This window comes from Camelina sativa, chromosome 9, assembly GCF_030686135.1.
Source record: "Camelina sativa cultivar CO46 ecotype springtype chromosome 9, ASM3068613v1".
NCBI classification, from domain to species: domain Eukaryota; kingdom Viridiplantae; phylum Streptophyta; class Magnoliopsida; order Brassicales; family Brassicaceae; genus Camelina; species Camelina sativa.
Genome location: NC_141888.1, coordinates 16,588,483 through 16,603,007, shown reverse-complemented (window position 1 = coordinate 16,603,007; position 14,525 = coordinate 16,588,483). Strand labels below are relative to the sequence as shown.

At 32.1% G+C, this 14,525-nt stretch overlaps 1 protein-coding gene and 1 pseudogene across 2 annotated transcripts; one reads left to right on the top strand and one right to left on the bottom strand.

Moving 5' to 3' along the window:
* Positions 1-5,288: 5,288 nt before the first annotated feature.
* Positions 5,289-6,724, bottom strand: LOC104715214 (large ribosomal subunit protein uL14mz-like; annotated as a pseudogene). The gene is made up of 3 exons (XR_015566597.1): positions 6,479-6,724; positions 5,950-6,038; positions 5,289-5,852 (listed from the first exon to the last, which is right to left on the bottom strand). The product of XR_015566597.1 is annotated as a large ribosomal subunit protein uL14mz-like (transcript).
* A 2,063-nt stretch (positions 6,725-8,787) lies between these two features.
* LOC104710869 (glutathione S-transferase U27) lies at positions 8,788-10,195 on the top strand. Its single transcript, XM_019230160.2, has 2 exons — positions 8,788-9,170; positions 9,628-10,195. Exons 1-2 carry the CDS (start codon positions 8,988-8,990, stop codon positions 9,982-9,984), a joined length of 540 nt encoding a protein of 179 aa, XP_019085705.2. The 5' UTR covers positions 8,788-8,987; the 3' UTR covers positions 9,985-10,195.
* The last annotated feature ends 4,330 nt before the right edge of the window (positions 10,196-14,525 follow it).

Here is a 14,525-nt window from a genome sequence, read left to right as displayed (position 1 = left end):
CGCAAAGTCGGATCGGAGAAATAGCACGATCGGAATGAAACGCGATCGGAGAAAAGAAAATAAGATGAAGAAGAGAAAATGAACTATCAAATTGAAGAGAACGAAACAGAGATTAAGAAAAAAAAGAAACCCAAAACGATCAGATGAAAGATTGAAGTATGATTGAGCTTGCGGAAGAAGATGAATGAAGCGAGATGAGAAAAAGCTCTGATACCATTTCAGCTTTGTGTAACAAAATTTTCTTATCTTATAAAACGCTTCATTAAAGTGTTAATCAGGAAAGATTACAACTTAAATAGTATCACCTAAACCAAGTCTCAATAGTAAACTAAGATAGTAAATAACCGAGATTACATAACTGACATTACATATTCTGATAATATGCTCTACAAATTGCAGTCCACATAATATGGTGTAATGCTAGCTGGCATAGAGAAGAACCTACACAAGCACCAACACTCGAGACTATCATCGACAAAAACGTTCGGAATCAAATCACTTTACTTCTGGATTCGGGGAATAAAAATTATGAGAATCTTTTCATTTTTTTGCTTTCAACTAATTAAGGTCTAAGTTTAAAGGTTTTAATTAAAACTATCTCAAAAAGATGCACTTGATATAACAATGGGTTTTTCATAAATAAATCATTAGTAGATAAACTTCCGTCTAGTTTCACTTGCAGCATTGTTTTTGACGTTTGCATATGAAGAAGATCATACCACGATGGCTAGTGGTATGCTTCACTACTCCTTCCTACTCAGTTGGTTTCAATGGAGAATTTGTTGGATATTTTCCAGGGAAGAAGGGCCTAAGACAAGGAGACTCCATTTCGGCTCCTCTCTTCACACTTGTCATGGATATTCTATCAAAGCAGTTAGATGAGGCGGCTATCACTAACAGGTTTTGACCTCATCCTAAATGCACCAATCCGCTTATCACTCATCTAAGTTTCGCAGACGACATCCTCATTTTCTTTGATGGAGCTGAAGACTCGCTTGTTGAGATCCTGGAAGTGCTTACTCAATTCACGAAGGCATCATGGCTGGGAATAAACATACAAAAAACATGCATATACCTTGATGGCAACAATGCAGACACTATAAGTCAGATCGCAGCCAACCACAACCTCACTCACGGGTCCCTACCATTCCGATACTTAGGAGTTCCCTTACTCTCGCATAAGTTAACAGTCTCCGACTATCAGCCCTTAATAGACAAGGTCAAAGGTCGCATATCATCTTGGCCAAATCGACACCTTTCATTTGCTGGCAAACTGCAGCTGCTCCACTCGGTTATCAATAGCACAATAAATTTCTGGGTTTCTATCTTCTTGTTACCAATCAAGTGTTTGGAAAAGCTAGAACAGATATGCAATGCATTTTTGTGGAATGGCGTTGCTTCAACCGCTCGAGGTGCCAAGGTTTCCTGGGAGGTAGTCTGTTCACCAAAATCTTCAGGGGGATTAGGACTTAAAAGGTTGGTCGAATGAAACAAGATCTTCGGACTCAAGCTGATAAGGCCTATATTCTCAAGCAAGCTCACTCTGGGTATCCTAGGTTCGCACACACTTAATCAATGATAAAAGCTTCTGGGAGGCTGACTTCACTGCTACAGGAAGCTGGATCTGGAGACGACTTTCAAAGCTTCGACTGTTAGCAAGGCCATTTGTCTATTGTATTGTTGCTTTAGGAAACCAAGCTCTCTTTTGGCATGATAATTGGACTGGACTTGGACCACTCTCTCACATCCTTGGCGAAATGGGTCCAAGGGTTACCGGTATTGGCAACTTGGCATTGGTAGGGCATGCAGTCAATAATGAATCATGGTCCATACCTAGGGGAAGACATCCATTGGTACAACTGCTTAGAGCATGTCTACATTCCCAACCAGTGCCTGCTCCTGATATGGGTACTGATACCTTCCAATGGAAGCTTACTCCAGAAGCACAAGGGACATTCTCCTCAATGAAAACATGGAGGTATCTACATCCGGCTGGTCACCCTATTCTCTGGTCCTCCCAAGTATGGTTCAAAGAGAACATCCCCAATATGGCTTTTATGACTTGGTTAACGGTACAAGATAGACTGACTACAAGAGATAGACTTATTCGTTGGAATCTCCCTGTCCCGCCGGCCTGCTTATTATGTCAAACAGGTATGGAATCAAGAGACCATTTATTCTTTGACTGTAACTACTCCAGGACTCTCTTCTCAAGGCTTTTCGCTCAATTTGTGCCTCTCCCGGACTACGTTTTTCAAAGATTTGTAAATTGGATTAAGTCTCCCACCACAAATAGGAGACTTAATTCAATTTGCAGACTAGTCTTTCATGCTTTGGTTTATTTCCTATGGAAAGAACGCAACAACCCGCTTCACACTTCCTCCATCCGATCGGAGACTCAGCTGCAAAGGGAAATACAACTGTCAATACGCCGCCGATTGCTGTGGTTGGATCGCACTGCAATGAACAACACTTCCTCAACTCATCCTCAGCAGGAATCTTACCTCTGCCTATGGTTCACTCTCTTCCAAGTTCCCTAGCGCTTGTAGCTAATCTATCAACTTTCCCTCTGTCTTACTTTGCGTTGTATTATTCATAATTTCTCCACTGTAATTTTCAGTATCACTTTTAAAAACTAATGAAAAAAATAAAAAAATGAAGAAGATCAGCATGTATATGTGTCTTGAAAATATTGTTTTTTCTTCTATTATACGTGGACAAGTCACGACTGTTAAAAAGAAAAAGAAATGAGAGAGCCACTAAACAAATCATGACGTTGCAAACGAGGTTACCTATATACTGGAACTAGATTTATAACCCGCGTTGCGCGGGACTATGATTTTTTAATTATTAATACAAATTTTTGAATATAATTATAATTATTTAATATGAAAATATAAATCTATATAGATGTAAAATTTATTTTATTTAGTGATATATAATTTATCTACTTTTTTAACATGTTTCATAATTAATTCTTTATTTAGTTTATAGTATACATTCGTTATCTCTTGCATCTATTCTATTTTCATATTTTATTATCTCACTTATAATATATATTGATTATGAAGACATATCATAACTATCTTTCATCATCTATTATTTGTTTTTTATCGGTTGAGTGATCATTACATACTAATGTAGACATAAAAGTTTTTAGAGAACATATCCATTCTTTGTCGCAAAGTTTCTTTTAAAACTGTTTATACTACACGTATATTTGGTTCCTAGAAGCTTGTGATTTTGCGAGGAAGCGGATCTTGGCTTGGCACAAGAAGAATGGAGCACTGCCTTTAGCTGAGAGAGGTGTAGGAGAAGACCCCGCGTGTCAAGCAGCGGCTGAATATCTCTCTAAGCTCGCTCTTCAAAAGGGAAGCAAAGAAAATATCTCGATCATAGTGGTCGACTTGAAAGCTCAAAGAAAATTCAAGACCAGATCTTGAAACACTGTATGCTCGAGCTCTTACACTATTACAATTGTATTATTTCTTGTTATTTAAAAAATTTCCACAAGTTTACATAAAAATAAGAAGCGAAATGTTGGGGGAAGAAGAATCAAGACCTTGATGATGCATAGCTAAAAAAAGTCCATTCCTTTTTCTCATGGACTTGATTACTTGAATGTGTATGTTTGTAATGGATAAGAAGAATAGAGAAAAGTGTTTCTTTTTATAATTTTTGTTATCGGATTTTCATAAAAAGTAGGTGGATATGTTGTAATATTGGAGATGTAAGGGAATTGTAATTTAATTTATGTCACTTTGATACTTTTCTGTAATATATTTTTTTCTTTAAATAAATACTTGTTGTAAACTTGTAATAGAGTAACTACAGGAAAACGTCCTATTTCCCCCTCGGAACTATCATATCGTATTAAATCCACACCGAAGTTTGACCTTGTTCTATAGCTCCTTCGAGCTTAAGTCGTCCACCTATTTCTACCCGAATTCGTAATTCTATTGCTATTTCTCCAATTTTTTTGGTTTAAACGGTTTACTAACAAACCGACACAAATCTGGTATGTAACCAATTTTTCAAACCAGACAACATTAAAAATTTGACCCGACCCGTAAACAATATGTCTAACATATTTTTCTTCACCCGGTTTTTGAAACTAAAAAAAAATTACTATTTTGTGAATTTTGATTTCAAAATTACAAAAGTACATTGGAAAATCATTGCAATTAACCAAAAATCATTTCAATTGAGATTTGATAATCTGTCGATAAGGATGAACCAATCTAGTGTCGTCGATGTTACCCACGTCTTTCGTTTTCAGATTTTTTTTTTCTGGGCAAATTTTAAGATTTTTGTTCATCGGTCAATTTTCATAGCAATTTGAATCATCTCTTTGATTCCTTGATTCCATTCTACGCCGTGAATCACTTCCATGACCATTCCTTATCCATCCATTACACACCTAAAGAAATCAAGACTCATGATTTTGACCTAATTCCATAAAACAATCGAAACTACATTAAAAAAAAACCCAGACCTGGTCATCATTATTATCATCGTCATTGTCGTGAAGACAAGAAGAGTGAAGACCACACAAAGACTCTTTGATCTTCTCCGCTTCACCACCACTAGAAGACGACAGAGGAGATTAAGCCACATCGATATCATCATCTCCTCTCACCACAGACGAGCCACAACATGATTTGCTCCGCCCAGATCCCATCTTCTTCTCAAAACAGCAAACTTTATGCTAAAATCACATCATTGCCAATTTGCCACAAGACCCAAAAGTTTTTCCCCAGTCTTCTTCTATCTAATAACCCACATAATCGAAATCCTCAATTCAAAATCCAAAGGATTAGTCTACCTTGGCTGACGAGAGATTAATGAGTTTTATGCAAAGGTTTCTCAATTGTTTTTAAGCTTTATTTTTTTGTGGTTAAATTTTCAGCTTTCTTCATCCGGTTTGATGGGTTTAATTTTAAAATCGGGTTGAAATAAGATTTAATCCGGTTAATAGGATTTATTAGTTAGTTAAGCAAATATTAAACCAATTATAAACCGTATAAACCAAATTTATGGAGAATTAGATGAGAAGTTTTAATCCGAAGAGAAAATAGCAATAGAACTATGGATTCGGGTAGAAATAGGTGGACGACTTAAGTTCGAAGGAGCTATAGAACGAGGTCAAAGTTCGGTGTGGATCTAATACGATATGATAGTTCCGAGGGAGAAATAGGACGTTTTCCCGAGTAACTACTGTCCTTTTTTCTGTTGTTATTGATTACCTGACTATACTATAAACTGATCTATAAAACATAAACAAATAATGGTGTCAAGAGGGTTGTTCTTGTAACATAACTATATAAGTCTCTCCATCTTCATTGTGTTGGTTTAGAAAGGTGGGATTGATCTTTTAGACTTGACAAGAAAAGTCAAGAGTTTACAGAGTGAAACTGAAACCTTATTGACGGATGGATGAGAGTTACATAAGAGATCATAACTGGTGTTATGTATACTCTCAAACAATGTGCTGAGCCAAAGCAAGGATCTTGAGCTGTTTCTTGCGCCGCATTTCATGTGGGACAGGACCGAACACTCGGGTAACAGTTGGTTGGTTAAACTCCTACAATCGCATTGTCATTAAACCTGACTTGGCGTCAATCAATGTTCCCTTTCTGCATTGCAGCATGCACAACCACACCATACACAACCGTCCCTTTCTTCACTTTACCTCTTAGTATCGCCTCTGTCACAGAACCAACAATGATATCGCCAAGTCTTGCTCCTTTCTTATTACCTTTCAGGGTTTGAATGCACTTCACCTCTTTTGCACCGGAGTTATCCATGGCTTTGAGAATCGTCCCCATTTGGATGAATGTCCTTTGTTGCTGCTGTAAATTGGAAACACATCAGGACACAGTTCACAGGTTAAGAAAGTTTCATCAAAATAAGATATTTTGGCAAACATTATCTTGAAGAGGCTTTGACCTGTGAGAGGATGTTTCCATTCATCATTCCGTTGGAGGAATTCATCAAACCAGAGAAAGCATTGCTAAGACTTCCAAGCAATGAGCGTCCTGCTCCATATTTGCGATGAATCAAATCAAAACAGAGAAGCATGAGTTAGTGACATCAACAACACAAGAACAAAAAAATGTTATACTCTTGACTCTGCATTTCATGAACCAAACCAAGCAAAGATCATGACTCAAATCGATTACAAATTCAACGACACCAATATGTGAAACCAACAATGAACATATCTTCTTCTCAAAGATTTGATTTTTTTTTGCCAACCAAACTCAGAATAGTGTAGAAGATTTAAGATCATTTCAAAACTTTAAACTCTTGACACAGAGCATTCTGCCGACGATCTGCTGGTGAGGACGGCCAGCTTTGAGGTTAGCAAATGAAACCATAGTGGAATTCATATTAGGCAGAATAAAAGTGTAAGACTTAGTAAAATCTGAGCAGCATGGAATTGAGAGTGATAGCATTATATAGGACTGCGACTTACCTCAATTGAAGAAATGAGTAGTGGGTTGTGCATTAGATGAGAGAGCATTGAACGACATAAATTTCCGTAATAAACTAAACCGTTACAGTGGGGATGGAAGACAGGACAGGCTCTGAAAGGGTGTGGAGGAGTGGCGAACAATAAATTGAATTCTATCCATTGAAACTTTAGAAGGTGAAGAAACGCAATGAACAGCAAATGCAGAAGAGGATGGACGTTTGGAGTCGCAAGTAGGAAGACGGCGCCATGGAGATTCATGGGAAGGGCTTTGTTTTTAGGGCAACTACAGTTGGATATAATTGTTAATAGTAATATGAGATTTTAAAATGTTATGACCCAATAGATTATAAAATGTTTAGTGGGTAAGTCTTAAAAATTAAGCCCAAATAAAAAAAAAAAAATTGCTGACGTGACAGCACCAGAAATGAGAAAAAATTAACTTTATATATATAGATACTGGATTAACATGATACGAAATACCTCTATTATTTATCATCTAATAGTTTAACTTCTACGTATATTGCCTGGAGAGACTTTGTGGTTCCATTCCCATCATTATTGAGATTTTTTCTATCTAATAATGACCGGTCGTTTCTTTTCCCCTCTAAATGTCTTTTTATCTTTATTTATTTATTTATTTTGTGTGCCCAAGAAGAAAAGTCATTGTGAACACAAACAAAAAAGAAAGATCAAACCATTCAAAACAAAACAAAAATGTCGAAAGAAGAAGTGGTGGTGTTGAACTTCTGGCCACGGGACATATGGGTGCAGATTATATATTCACATGGGGCTATGGGTTTTATAGGATAATTTTTTGCGGCTTAAAGTAAAAAAATATATTTCAGAACTGACCTGACATTAGGTGTTTGAACTAACACTAAAAATATTAATTTATTTCATATATTATAGATTTTTAACTTACAAAATAATTAACCATCCTACGAAACCCGCAAAAGTATATCCATGTCCGCAATCGTTTTAGTACATACATTTTATTAGTTTTTTAATGGTATAAATATTTGAGAATTTGTTAAAAACGCCCCTTTTGATATACCTCTTTTCAAAAATACTCTTTTTTCTGGCCATTTTTATTTTTGCCCTCTTTTAATTTTTAATGACCATTTTACCCTTAGATGAAAATTATTTTATTCAATAAAAAGAAAAACAAAATTTTCCCGCCAAAAAATTTCCGACATATTTTCCTGCCAAAAAATTTCCGACATATTTTCCCGCCAAAAATTTTTCGAAAAAATTTTCCCGCCAAAAATTCTTTTTGTCAAAAAAATTTTGTTAAAAAATTTCGACAAAAAAAATTTCCCGCCAAAATTTTTCCCGCCAAAAAAAATTTACAAGGTTTTTAAAAGGTTTTATAAGGTTTCTACCTTATAAACACCTTGTAAAGTCTTTTACAAGATTTTTTAAAGAGTTTTAAAAGGTTTTTTAAACAACTTGTAAACGCTTTTACAAGATTTTTAAAAGGTTTTTAAAAGGTTTTTAAAAGGATTTTAAAAGGTTTTCAAATAGTTTTTAAAAAGATTTTTAAAAGGTTTTTAAACACCTTGTAAACGGTTTTACAATGATTTTAAAAACCTTGTAAAAGTTTTAATAATATTTTTAAAAGGTTTTTAAACACCTTGTAAATGCTTTTAAAAGCGTTTATAAGGTGTTTAAAAACCTTTTAAAAGCATTTACAAGCTTTTTAAAAGCATTTACAAGGTTTTTAAAAGCGTTTACAATGTGTTTAAAAACTTTTTAAAAACCTTGTAAACACTTTTAAAAGTTTTTTAAAAGCGTTTACAATGTTTTTAAAAGGTATAAATTTCAATATTTTTGGCGGGAAAATTTTCGATTTTGGCGGGAAAAATTTTTTTTTTGGCTGGAAAAAATAATTTTTTCGGGAAAAATTTTCAATTTTGGCGGGAAAAAAAAATTTGGCGGGAAATTTTTTTGGTGGGAAAATATTTTCGATTTTGATGACTGTACATTCTTGCTGTCACTCAAAAAAGAGGTAATTTGGTCATTTTGTATATAAAGAGGGGTAGTTTTAAAAATGGTCAACATGAAGAGGTATTTTTAAAAAGGGGTATGGAAAAAAGGGTATTTTTGAGAATGCCCCTAAATATTTTAACTTATAAAATTTTAAAAAAAATAACTAATATTAATGATAATTATTTCAAAAATAAATGTACATATATTTACTAAAATATTTAAATGTTTTAGAAACAGAATAAAACAAAAATAGTCTCGCGGTGTACTGCGGGTTCAAACCTAGTTTATTTATTTATTTTGTGTGCCCAAGAAGAAAAATCATTGTGAACTCAAACAAAAGGTGAAAAGAAAGATCAAACCATTCAAAACAAAAAAAATGTCGGAAGAAGAAGTGGTGGTGTTGAACTTCTGGCCAAGTATGTTCGGAGCAAGAGTGATCATGGCGTTAGAGGAGAAAGAGATCAAGTTCGAGTACAAGGAGGAAGATGTGTTTGGTTAGAAAACCGATCTATTGCTCCAAATGAATCCGGTCCACAAGAAAATTCCGGTTCTCATCCACAATGGTAAACCGGTATGCGAGTCCAATATCATACTCGAATACATCGATGATGTTTGGAAAGAGGATAAAACTCTCCGTCTACTACCTTCTGATCCTTATCAGAAGGCACAGTGTACATTTTGGGCTGATTTAATTGACAAAAAGGTACTATCATATATCTTCTTAATTATTTGATGTACATGGTCATCCGGTTACACTGTGCCTTCTGATAACTGATAAGGATCAAATAATTAACATATTTTCAAGTATCGTCCAAACATATTTTCCAAAATTAACCTATCTAAATATCGAGTTTAGTATAACCTTTTTCTAAATACGAAGTTATGAGAATAACGCAGAAGAGATCATACAAAACATAATGAATTTTTAGCTCATTCTAATTTTCTTTGCAACTGGTAAATTTAACATGGGGTGAAGTATAATAAATTTTCCGGAAATGTTTTTTTTTTTTGTTTTTGTTTTTGTTTTTGCCTTTTTGGGTATGTATCAATGTATGTAACATCTTTCTGATGCTTAAAAATAAAAAATATGATCTTCTATATACTTGATATGATATATGAATTGTTATGGTGTGTGTATTAATGAATAAAAATAAAAACAGGTTTTTGACGCCGGGAGAAGAACGTGGACAAAGAAGGGCAAAGAACAAGAAGAAGCGAAACGAGAGTTCATAGAAATCTTGAAAGTGTTAGAAAGAGAGCTTGGAGATAAGGTCTACTTCGGAGGGAACGACAACGTTTCGATGGTGGACTTGGTCCTCATCTCCTATTACCCTTGGTTCCACACATGGGAGACAATTGGTGGTTTCAGCGTCCAGGATCACACTCCCAAACTAGTGTGTTGGGTTCGTAAATGTTTGACCCGACCAGCTATCTCGAAATCTCTACCTGACCCGCTAAAGATCCTTGATCGAGTCTCTCAGATCATAAAGGTCCATGAGTTCTTCTATGGTTATTGACACTCCACACTCGTACGCTCTATTTATGCAAGTTAACCAAAACAATAAGAAAAAGTTGCAATGTACCATATGATATTTTAATTGTATGTCTTGAAAAATGTTTGGAGTGTGATCTGGTAAACCACCTTTTAAGTCATTAAAAACCCAATGCTTAAAATGTTTGGAGGTGCCTTTTTAAATCACTAATTCAATAACACTAGATATTTTATAAGAGTTTTTTCTTAATTATGATTGGATAAAAGTTATAAAAAAAAATTGGCATTTCAATACATATCATTTCAAAAGCTTGATTGAAGACACTCCCATAGATAAGTTATATAACTCTGCAGCAGAAAAATGCACTCATATTCATGCATATATCACCTTCAATTCCTCTACCTAGTATGCATTTGTTCCTCTAGTACTATGATTTTTCTTAACTCTAGGGATTTTCACAAACGTGCTAACATCGCATTTTATTAGGCTTTTAATAAGAGTTATGCAATATTGGTGTTTTTAGGCTTAATTATATTTTGCTCGATGGGACTAGAATAAATGGTTTGAATCAAAGTACATGATCATTAGTCCTCTATAAGCAGCTCACACGGTAACCCACCGACCAATATTTTCTTTATACATATTAATATATTATGTAGCCTATATATAAGGTTCATTTTCTGGATGATACAAGCTGTCTACTATTAGCTTTCACTCATCTTCCTCTTTACAGTGAGCTATAGAATTGAGCAATAATGAGAGCGGTGGCAGAGGAGATTCAAGCGGTTAGGAATGCGACGTGACTCTGGCTTTGCGGGTTTTAACTGGATCGGTTCATTCTCATTCCTTTTTGCATTTTTGGTCTGCTTCTTTTTCTTTTTCTTTTTCTTCTTCTTCAATTTCTTTATCATTTTACTTGCGCATTCCCAAACATGACTAAGAACAAGAAAGAATAAAGAAAGAGTAGTTGACTAGTTGGTCTCTTCTTTCTTTGGGGTTTAGAAATGAAGCAGATACTAATTAGAGTGAATTGGACAACGCCAATATGTTTTTGTTTCTTTAGTTCTTCACCAAAAATAGAAGAGCAATAATTCAATGTATGAAAAACTTTTGACTACAAGTGATTTCAGAAAAAGAGTCTTCTAATTAAAAAAAATTTTATGCGGTTGAAAGTTAAATTAGAAAATTTGATTGTATGAAGTAATTTTCTATGAAAGCAAACTGAGGGTGCTATTAGTATAGTTGATACCGGAGCTGCGAGTCTACGACTAGCTCAGAGTAGTTAGGTATGTGAAAATTTTAAAATCTCCCTAACTAATGAAAAACTTATATTTATTAAAATCTGATGTTTGCATAAAATATGAGAAAAAACTAGTTAAAAATGGTTAAAGCATACAAACATAAAAACCTACAGAATATTCAAATATTTTAGTTTCAAAATAGACAATATAAAAAAAATAAAGAAAGTTTTCTATCTATAACCAAAATAAATATCAAACTTAAAAATTTAAAATTAAAACTAAAACAAACAAAAAATCATATAAAACAAACTTTTTATTCTATAGGTGTATTATATATAAGTCCAAGTATCAAATTAAAAGAGCTAATGGGGGAAAAATGTCTATACGTGGTTAAATTAGATTTCTTTCAAAAATAGTTATGGGGAAAGCCACACAAGATTTGGAAAAATGTTTGTTAGCTACTTGAAGTATACGCCAACACATAGCCACACATACAAACAATATAAATGTCTTATTAACTACATCAACTATTGTCATCACATAAGTACATCCATAAACAAACATATGTTATGTGTACAACACTATAAACATTCAACTCCGGTGGTTGGTTGGCCGGAATCCAGCATTGATCAGTGTTGACCGACATTGACCATTGTTAACCGGTGTTGACCAGAATTTTTTTTTTTCTTTTTCCTAAAAATAATATTTTTTTGTTTTCATGTATTTTTGATAAATAAATAAAAAAATAAATTATTTGTATAATTTACAAAAATAAAACATAACAACAAAAATTTATACAACAAAAAATACAAGACAATTATATACCAAAAAATATTAAAATTATCTGACAAACAAAATTTATTGTATATCTAGTAACTAATTTTGTTAATACAGAAAATATACAACCAAAATTTTATGTATAGTAGATTTTTTCATATAACTATAGCAAATATATACCAAAATTTTGTTTTCATGTATTTTTGATAAATAAATAAAAAGATAAATTATTTGTATAATTTACAAAAATAAAATATAACAACAAAAATTTATACAACAAAAAATACAAGACAATTATATACCAAAAAATATTAAAATTATCTGACAAACAAAATTTATTGTATATCTAGTAACTAATTTTGTTAATACAGAAAATATACAACCAAAATTTTATGTATAGTAGATTTTTTCATAAAACTATAACAAATATATACCTTTTCTTTTCAAAAATAATTTTTTATTTTGTATTTTCGAAGGTGGGAATTTTAAATATATATATATATATATATATTTACTTATTTATAAGATTATGTCACTTGAAATATATCCAAGACATTGCCAACTATTTCTTTATTTTTAATAAGAAGAAGAAAGGAAGAAAATAATGAAAAATGTTATAGTTTTATGAAAAAATCTACTACACATAAAATTTTGTTGTATAACTTTTTGTTGTTATATTTTGTTTTTGTAAATTATACAAATCATTTATTTTTTTAATTTATTTATCAAAAATACATAAAAAATTTCTTATTTTTAGGAAAAAAGAAAAAAAAAAATATATATATATATATTTTTAATATTTTTTCTGGTCAACACTGGTTAACGCCGGTTAAAACTGGTTAATGTCGGTCAACACTGGTCAACGCCGGATTCCGGCGAATCAACCATAAGAACTGAATGTTTATGGTGTTGTACACATAACCTATGTTTGTTTATGGATGTTCTTATGTGATGACAATCCTACTATATTAATTGAGAAGTACAAATATGAAACTAACCTTAAAATGTGTAAAAATTGCATTCAATTGCCATTAGAAAAAATTAATTAAACTTAATTAACTAATTTAAATAAATATAATTAAATTAAAAATAAAAACCACTCACATATCAAATATTAAAAAATCTAAAAGAATCTAAAAAAATATTTTCTCTCTCTAATAGATTATGGACGAAATTACTAATTATTTTTTAAAAATATATATATAAACCAATCAAAATTTTAAAAACTAAGATTTTATATCCAACTATACAATACAATTATTTTTAATAACTAAATTCAAAGATTTTGTTAAGATTTCAAATTATGATTCTCCTATCATCTTTATTTTATTTTATTTACAAATTGTTTAGAACTTTCATATAATACTTATAATTAATAAAATACATATTTTTTTCTGCATATGTTGGGATTTGAATTTTTTAAAACGAAGATATATTAGTCAATGTATGAAAATATGTGTTTTAATTTCCACATTGGTGGGTTGGTAAAACTAAATTTATATAGATGATAAATTAATAATTTTTATTTACACACAATTATAATATTAAAATTACTATTTTATATTTCATAAAATATGATGCAAATACAACAAATAAACAATATAAAATTGTAATAATACGTCAAAAATAAAATACTATAATATTCTAAAATAATTAGTATTCAAATAGACTAATAGATTTACATAATGATTAAAAATAAATATTATCTCAAACAAAATAATTAAAAAAATAAAATCAAACAATAATTTTTATTATTATATTATAATTTTTTTAAAAATGTTGATCCGTGCTTTAAGCACGGGATATATCCTAGTAGTTAACGTAGTTAAGAAAACATTTATATTGTTTATATGTGTTGGTGACAAACATTTTTCCATTTTTTTTTTAGGTAGTGAAAAGCCACACAAGATTAATTTGACAATAGAAATACTCTCCATCGAGCGTCATTAAGAATTTGACTTTAAAAATAAAATAAAAAAGCCCACAACCTGCTTGTTTATAAAATTGAAAATGGTTGACCGCAAAAACAAAAACCAAAGAAAAAAGAAAGACGATGTCAAAACAGAGAATGTGTTTTTCTATGGAAAAATATTACTTGAATTGGTTTTGGTGAAAATTTTTTGGTTTTTTCTTAGTTTTGTCCTTTGATGGTGAGATACTGAGTTTCTATTAGAGGCATCAGGCACGGAAGGAAGGTCCCAACTTGGATAACAAAAGTAACATCAAGAGAGAAAAATTTGGAACTTCGTTTTTGCCACTTGATCTTACCTCAAGATCATCCAAGAACTAATACTACTACTATGTACTTACAAAGACACTGAATATTCAAAAAAAAAAAAAAAATGCAGTTTATTCTAAACCGTTACAGTTGAGGTTGGAAAATGGGATATAATTAGGGGTCAATGAACTGCAATATTTTAGAGAGCACGAAAGATAAACAGAAAAAGAGAATATAGTATCCAATGGTGAAGAGAACTAATAAAGCAGATTATGAGTTCAAACTTCACGGACATAACAAAACCAAAGACGAGTAAGAAAGCAATCAAG

What these genes read in the sequence shown, in the direction of transcription:
- LOC104710869 (XM_019230160.2), top strand. Translation starts at nt 8,988, where the DNA reads ATGAATCCGGTCCACAAGAAAATTCCGGTTCTCATCCACAATGGTAAA. An exon ending in CTGATTTAATTGACAAAAAG is followed by an intron (nt 9,171 to 9,627) that starts GTACTATCATAT and finishes AAATAAAAACAG; the next exon opens with GTTTTTGACGCCGGGAGAAG.